Source organism: Meleagris gallopavo, chromosome 9, assembly GCF_905368555.1.
Source record: "Meleagris gallopavo chromosome 9, MGAL_WU_HG_1.1, whole genome shotgun sequence".
Classification (NCBI taxonomy): Eukaryota; Metazoa; Chordata; class Aves; order Galliformes; family Phasianidae; genus Meleagris; species Meleagris gallopavo.
In genome coordinates, this window is record NC_139412.1 from 11,585,712 (window position 1) to 11,603,358 (window position 17,647).

The 17,647-nt window shown below is 44.4% G+C and overlaps 1 protein-coding gene across 2 annotated transcripts in view; it reads left to right on the plus strand.

Annotated features, from left to right (window-relative positions):
* Positions 1-17,647, plus strand: part of ARHGEF9 (Cdc42 guanine nucleotide exchange factor 9) — a 185,976-nt gene that overhangs the window by 20,382 nt on the left and 147,947 nt on the right. For both annotated transcript variants that reach the window (XM_085230388.1, XM_085230387.1), the window contains exons 3-4: positions 5,553-5,700; positions 8,505-8,605. In XM_085230388.1, coding sequence (XP_085086514.1) covers positions 5,553-5,700; positions 8,505-8,605 — 249 coding nt within the window. The remainder of the gene's footprint in view (positions 1-5,552; positions 5,701-8,504; positions 8,606-17,647) is intronic.

A 17,647-nucleotide genomic window follows, 5' to 3' on the forward strand; every position in this document is an offset into this window, starting at 1 on the left:
CTGTGTGTCTAATCTCAGAGTTCTTGCAACCCTGCCCATGGCAGAGGAGCTGAAACTAAATGATCTTTAAGACCCCTTCCAACCTAAGCTATTCTCTCATTCTTTGAGGGCAAAATGTGAGCAATTTCCAAGGTCAGCTGTGTGAACACAGGTGGGGTGAGTTCCATCTCAGCTGTTGTAGCTTACAGACTTTACAGAGAAACTTAAAGATGGTACTTAAGATAACCCGACAGGAAACCTTCCCTGAATTCCTGTTGAGGGTGGTGATAGGAGTATGACCTCTGGATTATGGTGGCTCCCAGCCTCACAGGTCCATGCCTGCCACTTCACAGAAGCAATGGCAAGCTGGAAGGGAAAGCACACAGCCCACCCTGGGTTGTAAACACCTGTGGATCCCAGAAACTTGGTCTAGAGATGTCCAGTGATCTAAGGGCAGCACGAAGTCCTGTGCAAAGGAAGGAAACTTTTGGATGGAAATGGACTTAGAGAGTCCATTAGCAGCTCGGGTAACAAATGTCCTGAGACACCCAAGGGATTTACTTGCCTATCTCTCATCAGGGAGTGGCACTCGGAAACAGTTTACCAAAAATAAACACATAAGAGGAATAACTTCAGCCTGAGCACGACACTAGCAGCAAACTCAGGCCTCTTATTGTTTTAGGGCTGAATTTACCTCCTTTCTGGTACCTGTTCCTTGGGACAGTTGTTGGCCCTCATGCTTCTGCTCCAGGCTGCTCTGCAGTAATTGAGGGATTTGGATTTCAAGTGAAATGCTCCACCAAAAGTAGGGTGCTTCCAGGACAGGGGTGCTGTAAGCAAGTACTCCTGCAGCCTTTGAAGTGCATTAGCTGTGTGAAACAGAAATAGCTTCAGCAACTGTTTTCAAAACAACCTACATGTTTTCCCACAAAAAGCAGAAAAATGCTTGTTCTCACTGAGGCTCCCTGCCCCAAACTGCTAGGAGATGGTAAGAGATCGAGGATGATGTAGTGCAGGGGTGGTGGAGTGAGATGTGGGGGACCTGGGCATTGGTCCTAGTTAGACAGTAAATCTTCCGCTTAGCTGTGCTCTTCTAAAGCTAACACCTCCATTTCTTGTTCTCCTAACCTTGCCTTTTAAAATTTCATGTTTTCCATCAGCAGCTTACTGACAGTGTGGGCAAGTAACAGCTCAACAGTGTTTGATCTTACTGCTGTACAGAAAACAGCACTGCAACAATATTTAGTAAGAAGCGGAGCGGGTAGAAAAACGCTTCTTTCTCAAACTGTTCCCCCACCTAGCTGCTTTTGGGTCCCATCCCAAATTCTCATTTGTTCAGGGAGCTAATGATCAGCATAGATAAAAACGTTTTGACGGATTGTAAGAACAGTACAATCCAAAATGAGTTGTCAATGGCAAATGAATTGCGGATTCACACTGCTGCACATTGGGAATTGAAAGGCCTTCCTTATTTTCAGATAGGGATATGAGAAAGGAGCTCAAGGATGATGTAGAGTTTCTCTGAGATTTTGATCAACTTATGGCCTTCACTTACAAACCATAGAAGTTTCTCTTTTCCATGGAATCAGACACAGCCCCACAAGATGAATTTGGCCACTTCCAGGAGCTCAAGCTGATGCTGCACTGGGAGGAAGCTGTGAAACCACACTGGCTACCCTGCAGCTGGGCATTGCCACCAGGGTTTCAAACCACCCTATGTGTCCTTGGACAGAGTCTGTGGGGGGTTTGATGCTTACTTTGAGCATGGCATGAGAAACGGTTGCAAAATACACCCGTGACAGACTATCTCAGACTTCAGTTTCCAGTTTGTAGAAACTCATGTTTCTCAGAAACTTGATTTAGGCTCATAGCTGTCCGAGATCCTTCTGGGTCACCTCGGGCTCGCACAGGTGTTCAGCAGGGACGGAGCGCTGTGGAGCAGCTCCATCGCATTTTGGCTTCTGCAGTTAAAATGCAGTTAAGGTGCAAAATCTTTTCACTGCGGTCTTGCTCTGCCCTCTGCTGGCTATTTGTGAAATAAGGATTTATTTTTAAGGAAAAGAATGCTTTATCTGTAGGATTTTGAATTTTATCTATAAGTGGTTTATAACCTGTATCTTGCTGCTGTCTAGTTTTTTTTACCCACACATAGAAAGCAGCTGGTTCTGTGATGCCATTTTCTGGGGGAATTACAATTGCCAGAAGCTTGAAAATGAGTTCTCTCTAGTCTTGTGTGCCTGGACAGAAAGTGCCTGCTTTACTGGACAAGATGCCAGGCCGGTTGATGGATCCTGCAGGTCTCCCAGCTAGACTGCTGTTTCTCTCTCAGATCATCCACACTTGTCAGCCTCACAGCACACGAGGGGGAGTGTTTCCTTTGGGCAGCTGTGAGTTTGGGGCTCTGTGCCCCATACGTACGGGGCTAACTGTTCTGGGTGCCGTTCAGATGCTCACTGCTCAGAGTGTGCAGGTGCTGACGGTGCCCTGTACCGATGATGATCAGTGCTTTTACAGCATTACTGGGGTTTGTGATTTCTGTGCACACTTTGCTGCATACGTGGGAAAATTGGAGGCTCATCCTGTGCGGTGGGTCTGACTGGAAGCACCGGATTGCTGATGTACCTGTGTATGCACGTGCCAGAAGATGCACTGGCTGATACGCCTTCTGATAGCTGGGGCACTGGAGGCAAACCCAGGAGATCTCAGATCCTCCCACAGGTTTGCAGTTCTGCTTTAGAGCAGCTGCTGAAAATGTCTTTTCACGAGAGGAAGATGGAACAACTTTCTTTCTATCTGTTTGATGAGTAACTGCAAGCAGTTTGCAACAGGATCCTGTGGTGACCTTTAGCTTGAGATTGTTTGATTGTCTGTCTGCCACAGAACGTGTTGGGAGTTGCTGCAGGAGCGTGACTGCTGAGCTGGCTTCCCCCTCCTTGTTCTGTTTAGTGGTACTAACCAGAAAAGGTGCATTTCTGAGAGCTGATCTTCAGAGCTTTGTCTGGCTGTTGCCAGTTGGCTGGGCTGTCTCCGCCTATTGCGCTTATGAAGGAAGCGTATGTGAAGAAATACTGCTTTACTTTCTAAGTCCTCCTGCTGCCTAAGGAGCACTGTATTTCTGTCTGTAGCGAGGTATGATTTAGTTACAGAATGAAGATCCTGTATATTTATGGCATTTAATACAGTTGTGTCTGACAATCATCTTATTTTTAGAAGAGACAAAACCTCTAAGCTGTTCACATTTTCTTAATAACTGTGAAGTGCTATCAAAATCTTGAATTAAATCCTACATTTAGAGCTATGTATACTGGGATAGCTTTTTTTTTTTTTTTTTTCTTTGGAAACATTTTTAGCATTGTGAGGGAAAGACAGGTTGCATCTGGCAGGCTGATAGGCTTTCTGTGTATATATAACCAGCCACCTGGGGATCTCAGATTTCCACGTTTTCCTGAAATGCTTGTGGGCCTTGCCTTTCTCTAGGTCACAGCATTGACTTCTCCCACCTCCCTTAGTGCCATCAGAGCAGTGATATAAACAGGGACTTGTAGCTTCTGCTGGCCTCTGTGCTGGAGGACTGTGTGTCCAGAACTTCTCTGCCCAGGAGGTTTGCTTTGTTTTTTTTCCTCCTCTCCTTGTTTCCCAATTAAGGGGAGTGTGCTGCACTGGACATGGTACAGAGAATGGGACATGGAGCCTTATGTCATCCACAGCCTCCCACTGTGCCTTTGGGATAATTGTAGCCTGTCTGCCTTGTTCTTCATTTGTAAATAAAGATAATAGTGCATCAGTGAAAGCTGAGGGTGCTTGAGGACTTAAACCATCAGAAGCACCCAGTTATTAGCAGGGCCATGGAAGTGTGAGAAGTCTGTCTCAAACTGAGGCTAAAAGCCTTCCAGTGAAGAGCCCTCCTTTTTTCTTCTCCTGACCTTTCTAAACTGAATCTTCTGCTGATGTCTTAGCTCCAGGATTACACACAAGGCTTCTACATCGTGATGAGTCACAGAGAAGAAAATGAAACGCAGGGTTTTGAACCACGATTTTCAGAAAGATAAATCCATTCCACAATTCTTGCTGTTGTCTCTATCGGGATGATTTCCTCCTGAAAGAGGAGGATAAAAGTTGGGTTTACTCAGGAGCAAGAGAAGCACCAACCTTTTTTCTCCATTTAGCTATAAATGCTAGTTTCTCATTTGTTTTAATGTTATCTTAGGGTATACCTGGGGATATTTGCTTGCTTTAAAGGTGCTCCAATCAATTGCCAGTGTCTTAGTGTTTTAAGCAATAATTCCTAGGCTATTGATATAGAAGGCTTGACTTGTTCACAGTTGTTATCAATCACCTTCCAGAGAAACTACTATTACTACCAAAGCCATTCAATTCCATCTATGTGTGAAGCCCTTTCTCTCTACAGAAGGCTTCTTGTACCCTCCCAATGACTCCAACAGCACAGCAATAACAGCAGTGCTGTTAGGTTTATTCACCTCCTGTCCTCTTCATAGACCATCTGTGGGCTTCTGTTTATGGAATAGGAAAAAGACCTTATGTGACCTTTGGAAATGCCTGGAAGGGAGTGTCTTGCTAAGATTCTTGGGAATTAAGGGAATGACATCCTGTTACTAATTTAATTCACTCTTACATAGATCTTATTAAATCATCAAGACTCTTGAGTTTTGCAGGAATTGTTCTTGCTGGGTATCTTGGCTTTATTCTGAAAACTTGAAATGTTTATTTCTATAGTAGAATGGGCAGATCCTATTGTTCTGCTGGATAGGCACGAAGATGAGCAGATTGTTCTCCTAAACCTCACTGTTGCATTGTTCTACTCCTGTGTGCTTCAAGTGCTGGAGATACTTCTAGCACTTCTTTAATGTCTCTTGAGCATGGCTGTGCTCGTAAATCTGGGGTAGCTAATGGGGTGTAATTAGTCGTTGGCTAAAAATCCAGACAGGAACAGTCTCTCCTTTGCTTTAGGCTACCAAAGGGTGCATCTGCTAATTCAGTTCAGGACTGCCAGTTGAAGCAGATCTTTCAGCTGTCTGTCCACAATCTGCTTTGGATGCACTAATTGGCCTTAATGACCCTGAGCACACTTAGGTGGGGTCTATACTCATTATCCCAAGAGTTCCGTTTAAATTCAGCTCTGGGTGCTCAGTTCCTGAAGATTGAGGTTCCTGCAGACTTTGGGCCCTCAGCACCAGCTAATTCATTCCCTGCTTGTGCTCCTGCTGGGGCTTGGTGACACTGGTGTGGACAAAATGCTGTGCAGAACACAAATGTCTTCATCATGTTATCCTCGAAAGTGCCATGGAGACTCAATGCCGCAGAAGTTGTTGGACTTGAGCACCATGACCTGTGCTCATGGTAGAGACTCCCATACAGGGAGAATTAGAGCATGCCAGAAACAGAGTCAGCAAAACTTTGTCTTTCAGCAAAAAATGAAAAGAAGAGGGTGCAGATTGCAGGGAGGAGCCACAAGGTGTGCTGTACCTTCTTGGGGGGGAGGGAGGTGGAAAGTGTTATTTGTCCCAAGTTTAACATGCATTGCTAAATTTCTTCTCTGACCCTTTTCTTTCCAGGCAACGTCTCATCCCTCTCAACCATCCCCACGAGCACCTCCCTTCAAGGTGCTTGTAGAGAGATGTCGCTCCGAGCCGCTCTCCCAGAGCACCCCGATGGGGCTGGACCAAGTGGGTGGGCGCATGCAGCACCTGCTCAGAAGACGTGGTGAGTAGCTTTGCAGTGGTTATCCCCCGAAATCTTTGTCTTTCGGTCTTGCTAACATGGGCTAAAAAATCACAAATGTGGCTTGTATCTGCTCTTGTTATAAGCTTTGAACCAGGTGAGGAGGCTCTGATAGCCACATGCTAAAGAGTTTCTTTTTTTCTTTTAACTTTAGAGTCTCTGAATGCAATCCCTGTAATTTGGTTGTGAGAAGATGAACAGATAAGTGCACAAAGAGTAAAAGCTGTTCAGCAGCGTTTGTGGGAGTTGTAATTTGGTAGTTTCCTCTTGGCTTTCTGTCATCTTACCTGTTTTTGTTGTGAGTACTTGGCATTTGGAGGTGTTGAGTGATGGATTCTGAGATCATAACTCAGTTCTAATGTTTGTTTGGAAAAAAGCAAGCTTTGAGTTGTTTTTTCTGGGTACTCTTCCTGAACAGATAGACAACCTTGTGAGTCAAAGACTGTGGTGAGTTATCCTCTGCAGCACTTGATTAATGTAATTATAATTTGTCCTGCTCAAAGTGACGCTGGAGAAAGCAGGACTGAATGTATTTGCTGGAAGGGTCTTGTTTTGGCAGGTAAATAAGCAGATGCTCGAATGGGCAACGTGACTTTGTGAAGCTCTAATTAAAAAGATTGATAATTGCTGTAAGAAAATCATTTCTTGGAGGGTTAGTACTAGCACTAAGAATGCCTTGAATTAGCAAGTATGGGAATGCTGCCAGACTGCATTGGCATTGCTTGGGAGCACACTGGGGATCTGAGCAGTTAATGGATGGCGGCAGCACGTTAAGGATTAAGAAGAATCAGAAGGGAAAAGGCATAGCAGCTGCCTCTTTAATTGATGGCTCTTCTGTAGTGGTGCACATGCTTTTAGCACAGGCGTCTCAAAATGTGAGCGCTACTGCGTTTGCACATTGCTCCTGAGTGCTACTATATTGGCACATTTCCTCTGGAGCCTGGTAGCAGCCTCTTGCTATAATCGGCACTTGCACTGCAGCTTGATTTTCTGTGAGTCTAGAAAGTGAAATGCTAAAAATAACAGCAGGGTGTCTACGTCAGCAATGCGTTTAGGAAATGGGTCTCAGTGCAATCTCTCTCCCAGCAACGCTGAAAGAAAATCAGGATTGCTGCCCACCCAGCCACGTCAGGGCTGAGGCAGGGTCCCAGCTCTGCTGTGCTCTGTGCTGCTATCCTGGGCAGCAGGGAGTCCCCAACTATTTGATTTGGGAGCAGGGAGCTTGCAGTAAGCAGGCAGAGGCATGTATTTTGGCTATGTAACTAAAGGTGAACCTAAACACCAGGAGCACAGATCCTAAAGTGTATGTCCCTGTCTCCCACAGCGTAGACCTTTTATCCTTTGTTGTCTGGTTTCAAAGCCCTCGAGACGGACAGAATCTGAAACCCAAACTGGGGTGAGAGGTGTACCTGGAAGAAGAAAATTAGGGTTGGTCTTTGTAGTGGAAATGCTAAAGCATGGCTTAAAGCAGTGATTGAGCACCTGGTGGGAAGGCAGCGCCAACCCAAGGGAGCTCAGGTGCATGCAGTGTACCTGAGTGACTGGAAAGGGTGAAGCCAGGATCCACCCCTTCCCAGACTTCATTTATGGATTGGCAGTGGAGGTGAGGGTATCTTGTTGGAGATCCCTGCCTACCTGAGGCCTTCTGAAGGTCAGCAGTTTTTTTTTTTCCTTTGATTTTGCATGCACAGCTGCTGCATTTGGGCTTATCCTTATTTGCTGCAGGCTGGGACTTTGCTACACTGCTGTTACTACTGTGCTTTCCACTGCATTATAGCATTACAGTCTTATATAGGACAGGAGTTCTGGAATGTGTGTTTTCTGTAGGTAGGTGCCTTTCTCCATGAAAGGGGTACAGACATCAGTTCCACGTGCTGCCCGGGCCGCATGTGCCCTCTGAAAGAAGCCTGGGCTGGGGAAAGGGGTTAACATCTAACTTCACTAGTTCTGGGAGGGGAAAACCCAGACTTGCACAAAATGACAGCTCTATCCCCCTAAAAGAGGGAGATGATATAAGGAACCATTTGGGGTGACTAGGAAAACAAGGCTTAATTTTGAAAGGTGGATTACTAGCCCTTCCCGACCATTTGCTTCTTCTTTACAATCTTGTGCTTGGGTGTGTACAGTCTGTAAGGCCAAGCTGAGAGCTGGTGTGAACGGAATAACTTAAAGCCAGATCAGAATTGCACTGGACTGAAATGCGTGGGATGAGAAATAGCCACTGCTTTGAAAAACAGCGTTTGTGGGCTTTCCCATTGTTATTTTCTGCATAAATTTGAGAAGCTGTTTCTTTTTCAAGGAATTGCATCATACGAACTGCAAGAGTTATAAGGCTGGGACTTCTGCAGAGGTACCATTAGCAGTTACGACCCAAGGAGCTATTGCACTTTTAGCATGAGCATATGCAGATGATGCTCTTCTGCTGCCTGGTGCTCCTGGGAGGGCACTCTGGTTTCAAACCCACCCTGTCTGACCTCACCTGCTCACACCACCTCTTAATTTGGCTCTTGGTTCCTAGTTTATGCCTGCCTTTTTGTAATATCCAAGCTGCACTGTTTTACTTGTATCCTAAGAGCACCGAATAAAGCACCTAAATATACTCTCTGCTCTCTTTTTCTAAAGAAGGGGTTGAATGAGTCTCTTGCAAACAATTTTGTTTCTTTCATTTAAAAGAACAGCCTCCGCCCCCAGCCTGAGCTAAAGCACAGCATTTATCTTTTGTCATTCCTTCTTTTTTTTTTTTTTTTTCCCTTCTTTTATTTCTCCGGTGGATTTTAAACTGGCAGCTGAGAACGAACTGGCTTCAAAGACTCTGAAGGTGCGCAGGAACGGCGGACGTAGATGGAACCTCCTCAAGCCTGGAGCTGAGAAGCTGCAAATCAGTAGGGTAAGGCGTTGTTTGAAATATGCCTCTGCATGCTTCAGGGTTGTTGTTTACCTACCACATGTTTAGCCTCGGAAACTAACAACCTGCTTTACTAACGGCTTCCTGAATCTGCGGTTCCTTCAGCCACAGATGAGAGTTATTCTTTTGCTATTAGAATTGTTTTATAGTGATAATAGGTGTGCTAACCTTTCCCATTGGATTAGTTTCCCTCAGACACATAGCGGAGGCGTTGTGGTGTAGTGGAGGCACTGGACCTCCCATTGCTTTGGTCGAGCGGTTCTTGCAGGTGGAGGAACTGTGACGTTTCAAATAGCCTATAGATTTGCTCAGTGGTTTTGATGTTGCACTTCCACCCCACCCCCATCCCTTTTTTACCACGTGTCCATTGGGTTTGTTAGTGCTACTAGCACCATCTCTGTGACAGATTCACATGACTGATTCTTTCCAGAAGAGTTGTGTCTATATTTGCAAAATCTATTTTGTTCTTTTTTTTGTGAATGTTGCTACTAGCTGGGGAAGAAAAAGCTGTTGTGGGCCTTGGGATTTCCCTGTCTTTCTCTATAAGCTGAAAAAAATAATCAGGAAAGATAGCAAATAGTTGTTACATGTGTCTGATGTGCTTCCTTGTTTCTGTGTGGGATTGCTTTTAGTCTGTGCCATGCTGTGCGTTTGAAGTCTGGAGACCTTGGCTGTTCTGTGATCTTGTTTGGCATTTGTATCATTTGTGAGTCTGGCTTCACTGGTAGCCGACTTATAAAACTGAATAGTACAAAACACAATGGATTTGCTAGCTGGCGTCTACCATGATGCAAGGAAAGTTTTCTAATGACTGAGCCAAAAGAGGTTTAGCCTTTGTTGTTCCTCTAGGGTAGACAAACAAAGGATGATCTGGGAGCCAGGAATTTCCCTGCTGGAATTGACAGGAGGAAACTGACCTCCTGTGGTTGTGTCTCTGTGGTTCTTCTCTCCATTACTGTCCTTCCTTGCCAGTCCTTTATTGTGTATCTTTTCACTTTGATTCTCGATGAGTTGCCTTCCCGAAATGTGATTTCCAAGGAGGACCCAGCCTTTGTGCTGTAGAAGCAGTAGGTAGGTAGTGAGGCAGTCTTCTCTGGCCTGCTTGTGTTGGATATTTCTTGGCTTGCAAGAGATACATGCAGGGATAGACCACTGCTATCTCAGTAATTTGTGGCTTTCTGGAATGCCTCCAGTTTTCTCTCCTGATTTTAGTGGGCTGAGATATAAGATAGAGGGCAGTGAACAAGCAGTTCAACCTTTCCTTTTCTCTCACCTCCATTTGGATCCTATCCTGTTTCTCAAAAATAAGTGCTGCTTTCACCTTGAAACAGCTATTCTAGTTACAGGGATGGTGAACATCTAAGCTTCTGGAAGATAAAATGATCAAAATTCTGTACAGCTGTTTGTTTTCTGGGACAGAATAAAGAAATGCAACAGTAATACCCACCTATAGAGGACACAGCAAGGATTGTTACTGCAATGTGACAGCAATGAGACAGGCTGCAAGCCCTATCAAAGAATCTCATCGGGTGTGCCACATGTTTCCACATTTGGAATCTAGTGTTAACTAGTGCATAGGTATGTCTACTTAGCAAATCCAACACTTTCTTAATCTGTTCATAGGAGATGTATGTTTTGCAGATATTTTGTAAATATCCTTCCAGCTCTGCTCAGAAACCAACACATTATTCTGTTCTGCCATAATATTGCTAGCAAATACATGAAAAATAGAATTGTGTCCTGAGTCATCTCAAAAACATCTCGGACTTGTTTCTGATTGAGAATAGAGCATGACTTGAGAGCACCCTTACAAAGACAGCTGAGAATTAAAGCTCCAGCAAACCAGAAATACTGCTGGAGTTTGGGAAATGCTAGCTAGGAAATTTTCTTTCTCCAGTGGAGAAATATAAGGAGGATGTGAAACAGAAAAGGTAAATGAGCTCCTTGTGAGTGCAGAGATCTTCATGTGATACTTGGCTCAGAGACAGATGTACCAAAGACCCGTGTGTCACTGGGGCACAAGATTGGTTTGGGGTGCTGAACAAGCTGATCTCTGAGACTTGTTTGGCACTGCCATTAGGCAGCTTGTTGCTCAGCCTGAATTACAGTGAACAAGCAGGTGTGAAACCTGTGCTGGAGTCTATAAATCTGTTACTGTGGTGAACACCACCAGAGCAGATATATAAATGTGGCTCACAATAGCAGTGCTGGAAAATTCACCTGCTGCCTCTACCCCAAGTTGAGTGAAGATGTATGGGTCTGTAAATCATCTGTTTGCCAGAAAGAAATTTCTTCATTGGCAAGATTTATAAATTTGAGATAACATTTGTGAACTTGGGTATCTCTTGTCAGGTGTGTTCATTGACAGGTGCAGAACTAGTGCAGAAAGGAGTGATTTATACTTCCAAACCAGATGTCAGGCTTCCAAAGAAACTGCTTGATTTCTTTCCTGAATGGAAATGCCTGAGGTGGAGAGAGAGCAAAAGGAAACTCACAAAGCATTAGGCTTGTCTTGGAGGCATCAGTGCTATCTTGGTCCTTGAAGAGATGCGGGTTGTTGTGCAAAAAGAGTCTTGGCATTGTTACATGTTGTGCAAAAATGGAGAGCTGTTGATCATTTTATGAAAGAATCTCTTTTTCATCAAGACTGTTTTTGTCACATCTGGTTTACTGTGTCCATCACTTTGCAGCAGGCTGTATCTTGGTGCATCTGTCCAGATAGTGGGGACAGCTGCTGGTAGCAGCCATGCCACCTCCCTGCTTGGTGGTTTTCTGTTACACCTTGGGGCTGGAAAGAGGAGCAAAATGCAGTTGGAAAAGCAAGTGGTGGTAGCAGGACATGAGAGAAAGATGTGTGTGTAATCCTGTGCTCCACCTCATCTTCGTGCTCAGCATGCATACATCAGTGTGTTTTGTTGTTTTTTTTTTTTTTCTTACTAGTCTCAGCTTTCTTCTATCAGTCATACCCAAGCTATTTTAATGAGTTAACACCAGCAAGTCTGGACACTAGCCTTAGAAATTTCCTATGGGATAGATAAGGTTTATTATCCACACTTAGTGGGTGGGAATGAGGAAACTGAAGCACCACAGGGTGGTATATGGAGAGCCAAGCAATAATCTTTCATTTCTCTCTTAATTTCATGATGGAAAAAAAAAAAAAGGAAATGGTATCAAACTGAGTTGACTTGTGAAAGTTTTTGGTATTTTAAGTGCATTTATCAGCCTTGAGAAAACTCTATACTGAAACACTTTATAAGCAAAGCATTTCATTTTGGCACTATGGTTGCTTGGAGCCTTTACTTTGATGGGAGCAATTTGGTGCAATTAAGAACCTTCAGGTGCTCAAATCTGCAGGCTGTGCTGCAGCAAGAAACTGAAATGCCAAAAGGAACTTCCAAAAGGCTGCATTAGCTCTGACAGGGCCCTTGACATCTGTCTTACCTCTGTGATTTACCCTCAGGTAAGTCCTGCCAGCTGGTGTGTGGCTGAGCCCTTTGAGCAATGGACAAGGGAAGAAGTGAGTTATTTTCTTCAACCCAGAGCTATTCTGGAAGATGTTTTATTGGTCAGAATGCCTATGGGAGATACTCCAGAAGGAGATTCAATTATTCTGAAATCAGAACCATCCACTTAATAAGCATAGGACAGCTTTAGTTTTTAGTCTTTAACTTAGCAATGATGATGGCAAACGTTCATGTTCTCTGCTACTTTCCCCTTTTGTGTTGTGTGCTCTTGTACAAAGGACTAAAGCCTCACTTCATGTGCTGAATGAAGGCCACAGCTGAATTACTTAGGATGGAAACTTGGCATTAATGCTAGCATCTTCAGCATACTCTACATTAACGATCAGTAGGCCTGTTGTGCAGAGGTGTTGAATGTTTGCAAAACCCCACCAACCCAGCCTGTCCTTGCTCTTCTTCCCAAGCACTGGAAGAAGCAGCTATGTTCAGAAGCTGCTTTGAACTGCCTTTGCAACCCAAAGCTAATTCCCCACTGGCACATTTGTAAGGAATAGGAATTTCAAGCAAACTGCAGCCTGCAAGAAAGAGGAGTGAAGGGAAAGTTGATTTGGGTTCCCTCGCTCACGCTGTGCTGAGATGAATAGGGAATGCTGGTTGGTATTCTGTACCAGCTCTTCTGCTTGCTATTTTTATCACCTTGCATAATGCTGAGTTTGCATTTTGTTTAGTGGGGTTATTTTTTTCCCTCTTTGAAACGTGTCCTGCACTGCGTTTCTCTTGGCTTGCTACTTTGGGGAGGAAGGGGATGTGGAAGGGATTGTAGACTGCTGCATTCTGATACGTGAGCTGTATGTAATCATAGTCATTTTTTTAGCTCTTCTATCCACATGAATAAGCTGATAGAAAAACGTTGTCCTGTGGCTTTCTGGATGCTAATTAATTTAAATATCACCAATATTTAAATTAACATTGATGAGAGTGTTATATGCACATGAAGAGAGCTGCCAGAAAAATGCGTTTTCTTTTAATCTCTCTTCCTTCATTTTGAACATTTAGCACTTCTGCTGCCTGGGTGCATCTCATCTGTGTGTCTTCTGGGGTTTATTTTATATCTTGATAAACCTATTACACTGCTATTCATACTAGTGCTCTGAAATCTTTGTATAGTTTTTTCCATTGCTTTCCTCCTCGAGGTCACTCCTAGGCATTTGTTAATGTTTGTGTGCCATATTGTTTAAAAAAAAGAAAAAAAGAAAAAAGAAAACAGAAAGGGGGAAAATAAGACCTGTTCATGCATTGTGGAAACGGCAGTTCAGTCCAAGTTGAGTGGTCCCAGTGACCCCGTGAAAAAACACTGAGCTTGGAGTGGTGAGTTTCTCTTCTAGATGGCATGAGAGATTTCAAGTTCCAGACTTAGAAGAGGTTCTCAGCTGTTTCAAGGTTACAGAATACCTTGGGAAGTTTTCTGTGCAACTGCAGATGGTAGGTGCTGCATCCTGCATGGTATTAAATGTGAGTGGAATGGTGACTGTACATAATCACCTCTTCTATAGTGCAGATTAAGCTCTCCTCTTAAATACAAGCTTGGAATGGATTCTTTTCCCTATTGCTCTGTAGTTCTATGTTGATTTCTATGCTTCAACTCATTACTCAGCTCTGTCACTATGTTTCACTTTAGTATGTGGTTTACACAAAAGAGGCTCTAATATAAACTCAATTTGCGTTGCGTTGCTGAAATGTTAATAACATTTTGGTTGGCAGCTCTGTGTGGTTTGCCCTTCCCCAGTGCGCTGTGTTCTTAATAAACCAAAGTCTGTGGTAGGTGTAGCATAAAAAATCTCTGAGTAAATATTGGAATAAGTGCTTCTGTAGTGCTTCCTAAGCTCTGGCTGCATTTGTGATTCAAGGCCACTGCAGTGCTGCCAGTATGTAGCTGAAAAGGAGCTAAATTTGGGAGGGAGAGGTGAAAGCAGAGTCATAGCTTCAAAACCTCTTCTGAGATGTGATTCTTAGATGCATTATCCACACAAAAGTGCACGCTGGGTAGGGGAGAACATCCAGAAACTCGCTGAAAGTTGAAGAGGAAATGGTTATGGTGCGTAACCATTATGGTTACAGACCTCATACAGTCCTGTAAGGCATGAGGTCTGAAACACTTCACTGTGTCACTGACCCAGCCAAGGGCTGTTCCCTTTCAGGGCTATTCCCCTTCAGCTTCTGCGGAGATCTATATCACGGAGGTCGCAGGGCTATCCTGCTCCTGTGCTGCTGTAAGCTGTGTGCGGCACAGTGCAGTGTCCTCAGCTGATGATTTGCTTCTGTTGACTCTCCAGAAGGGTGATCTGGGACTATCCCCACAGCTCATTTCCCCCATCTTTTCCATTCAGATTATAATTGTGTATTTTGGTGGAGATGCATCAGCACTGTGCTAGTATTTGGGGAATGAGGAGTATAACATTCATAGGGTGAGAAGCTGCGTAGGAACATGGGTGTTATCCCAGTGAAATCACACAGCCTGCAATGAGCTTCTCAGTGAATCAGGAAAAACGTCATCTCTTAATGGACTATGAAGAATATAGGTACTAATCTCCCTAATAAATCTCTTTCTATGTCTAATATGTAAGAAAATATATTATCCTGTTGTCTCAAAACCTTGAGAGATCAGTCTTATCTGAATAAAAATTTAATATTAGCTCAGTTTGGTGTGATGGGGTCAGTGATTGCACTCTTACGCAACTGGAGTAATAGATGAAATCATAGCTGGTTGCACTGTGGCTTTTGTCAGCATTAAACACTGTTTACCATCACAAACACCAAGACACCCACAACAGCAAGGTGCATTGCAGTGTCCTTCGAAGGGTGAGGGAAGCTGCAGAGCCCAGAATGTGACAGCCAGCATGAAGGGAAGCATTGCCTTATCAGTGAAATATTCCACAGCCTGTGGTTCTTGGGGACTGCCTTTGGAAGGATCTTTTGGCACGTCCTTGGACAACTCTTGTCCTTAACAGGGGATGTAACTTGTGCTGAATGTGGAGAGCTGCTGCGGCCCCCGTTGCTTCCCAGATATGGAGCTCTGTTGTTTAAATCTACGTGCTAATGAAGCGTGGTCTTTTGCCATTCTGTTTGTCTGCTATTGCTTTGTGTGGTAGTGTCAAATTTAGGTGTCACCTCAGTGATGTTACATGTGATTTGGTAAATGAAAGTGAGGAAAACAAAAAATATTTGCTGCAAGCCAGAAAAGACCTGATGCCAAGCACAGCTGGAGTGGGATGCCTGAGAAGCAGATTGCTCCAGGAGAGATGAGTCAGTACTGAATGATTCCCCTTTGCACTCCTCCTTATGCAAGAACTTATCTAAAAGCAGAAGTGTCTCCACCATTGTTCTTTGTATGAAGGGTGCTCCTCAGTTCTGTCTCTTGACATGCTTCTAAATTTTTAGGTGACTTCAACCTTGCCTGGAGAAACAAATAAGTCTCCCTGGAGCCAGGCAGAAATTAACTGTCTTTTAGAGGAAGTTTGCTATGCTGTAGGGTTCTCAGTGTTGCTCTGATGTTTAGATGTGGGAGAGTTTGACCTATCATTCAATCAGTGTCAGCACAGTGCTGGTGAAGGGGCAGAGCTGAGCTGCCAGCAGCATGTTGCCAGGCAGTAGCAGTGGTGCTGTGCTACAGTTCCCCTTTGTGTGGACTGCAGTTGGATGATAGCCTCTACTGGCCCTAGAAAGTGGGAAAAGCAAGGGAAGAGCTTTCACTTACCTTTTCCTCAAGACTTTACTGTAGCTGTGATGCATTCAGGTGTCACAGCAATGCTGTCTGTGTTTTTGGAATTGCACAGGGTGACTCTGAAAGAAGTTGTCCTGTGGGATTCCTTTCTCTTGGTGATGCCTCCCAGTTGTTCAGGCATGGGCCACTGCTGGCTGCAGACAGGGCTGGGCTCAGCACGATGAGGTTTCCAGCTCCACAGCAATTCCATGAAATTGTGAAGAAGCTCATGCAGTCTTTTGCAAAAGGATATGGTTTTTTTGGTCTCTCTCAAGCCTACTGAACAGTATACTGTCAGGTGTTTTCCACCGTGTGGTGCTTTCTTTGTAATTCCCTGTGCTGAAATACAGCACAATTGGACAGCCGCCACCAAAAGCAAGACAGCCCAGATGCAGTGTTATGGTGCAGTGTAAGGGTGACGTTTCCTAAATCTTCTCCCACCTCTGGCCCAGTGATTTGGGGTGAGAAGGGGAGGGAGAGCTACCCCTCACTCTCATCTCTGTCTCTTCTCTTTACTGCAATGGGGTTTCATCAGAGATCAAGCTGTCCGTGTTCCTGTCTTATGGGTTTATCCGTGTGACTCCACTAGAGCCAACGGGTATGTAAAGTGACATGCCTCAAACCCTCTTAGTGCTGGGCACAGGGATGGAGGAGGGAGAACAAGTGAAGTGTCTCAACACCAAAGAGAGCAACAATCCTGCCCAAATGTGAAGCTTGCACTCAGGCAACGCAGGAGCAGGGCAAGGCTTTGGCTGTGTGTGAAGTAAGAGCCCAAAGGGGCAGTGCTTTACACCATGAAAATGAGCTGTGCAGGTCAGGAAGCTGTTCAGCCCCATGTGCACAGTGTTTTGCAGAGTTGTTCTGGGAATGCTTTCCCCGGTAGCTGCGGATTGCCTATAAGAACTGCTGCCCATTAGATCAGTTTGTATGCACGCTTTAGTTCCTTGCGTTCCTTATTGGCGCCATCATCTTCTCTTCTGAGGTACCTTACTTTGATTTCTAACACTCAACAAATACCAGATATTCCTCCAGAGAGGACTTGATTACAGCTTAGCTTTGACAGCTGAGAACCGTCCAACTGACAATCTGAAATGCTGCTATTTTGAGCTCTGCTGTTCTCAACTACCAGCGGTAAGTTTGCATTTCCTGTGGATGGGATTTGGGATTGATGTGGGTTGTTACAAATCAGGTCCACGGTAGATGGGGCAGTGTTGAAGATTGCATTGTGTAAAGCGATTGTCTGCCTTTGTGAGTTTGGTTTTTTTTTCCTGTTAAGATACTCTTTCAGACAAAACAGAGCAGAATTAAACCCCCACATGCCAGACAGTCATTACTAAAGAATTTGGTTTGTTTTACTGAAGCATTTTACAAACCCTTCTGCAGAAAGATCTATTTCTTTCCCACCATTTTCTTCTTTCTTTTTGGCTTCAGAATAAAGGCAAACTGAACTTTACAAGCACTTTTTGGGAGTCAGACGTTTTCCAGCTATTATTTTGCAAACTAGAGCGGCAGATCATGAGGTGGGAACCTAGTTATGCAAACAAAGTGGCCACGTCACACTTGGCCAAAAATAGCTTCAGTACATGTGCAGTAAGGTGGAAACGAAGGCCCTTGGTGTACATGGAGCAAACAGTGATGGGAGGGAGGAGAGAGGGGAAGCTGCAGCTTTTTGTTTAGAGCCTCTCAGGAGACGTTTAGAGAAAGTGTGCTTTTCAGAGAGGAGCAGAGCATTACTGCTCACAGTTTCAGTGGGATGGGAGTTACTGCCTTTCTTTCGCAGAAAGAGAACTCAGGTTTTGTGAG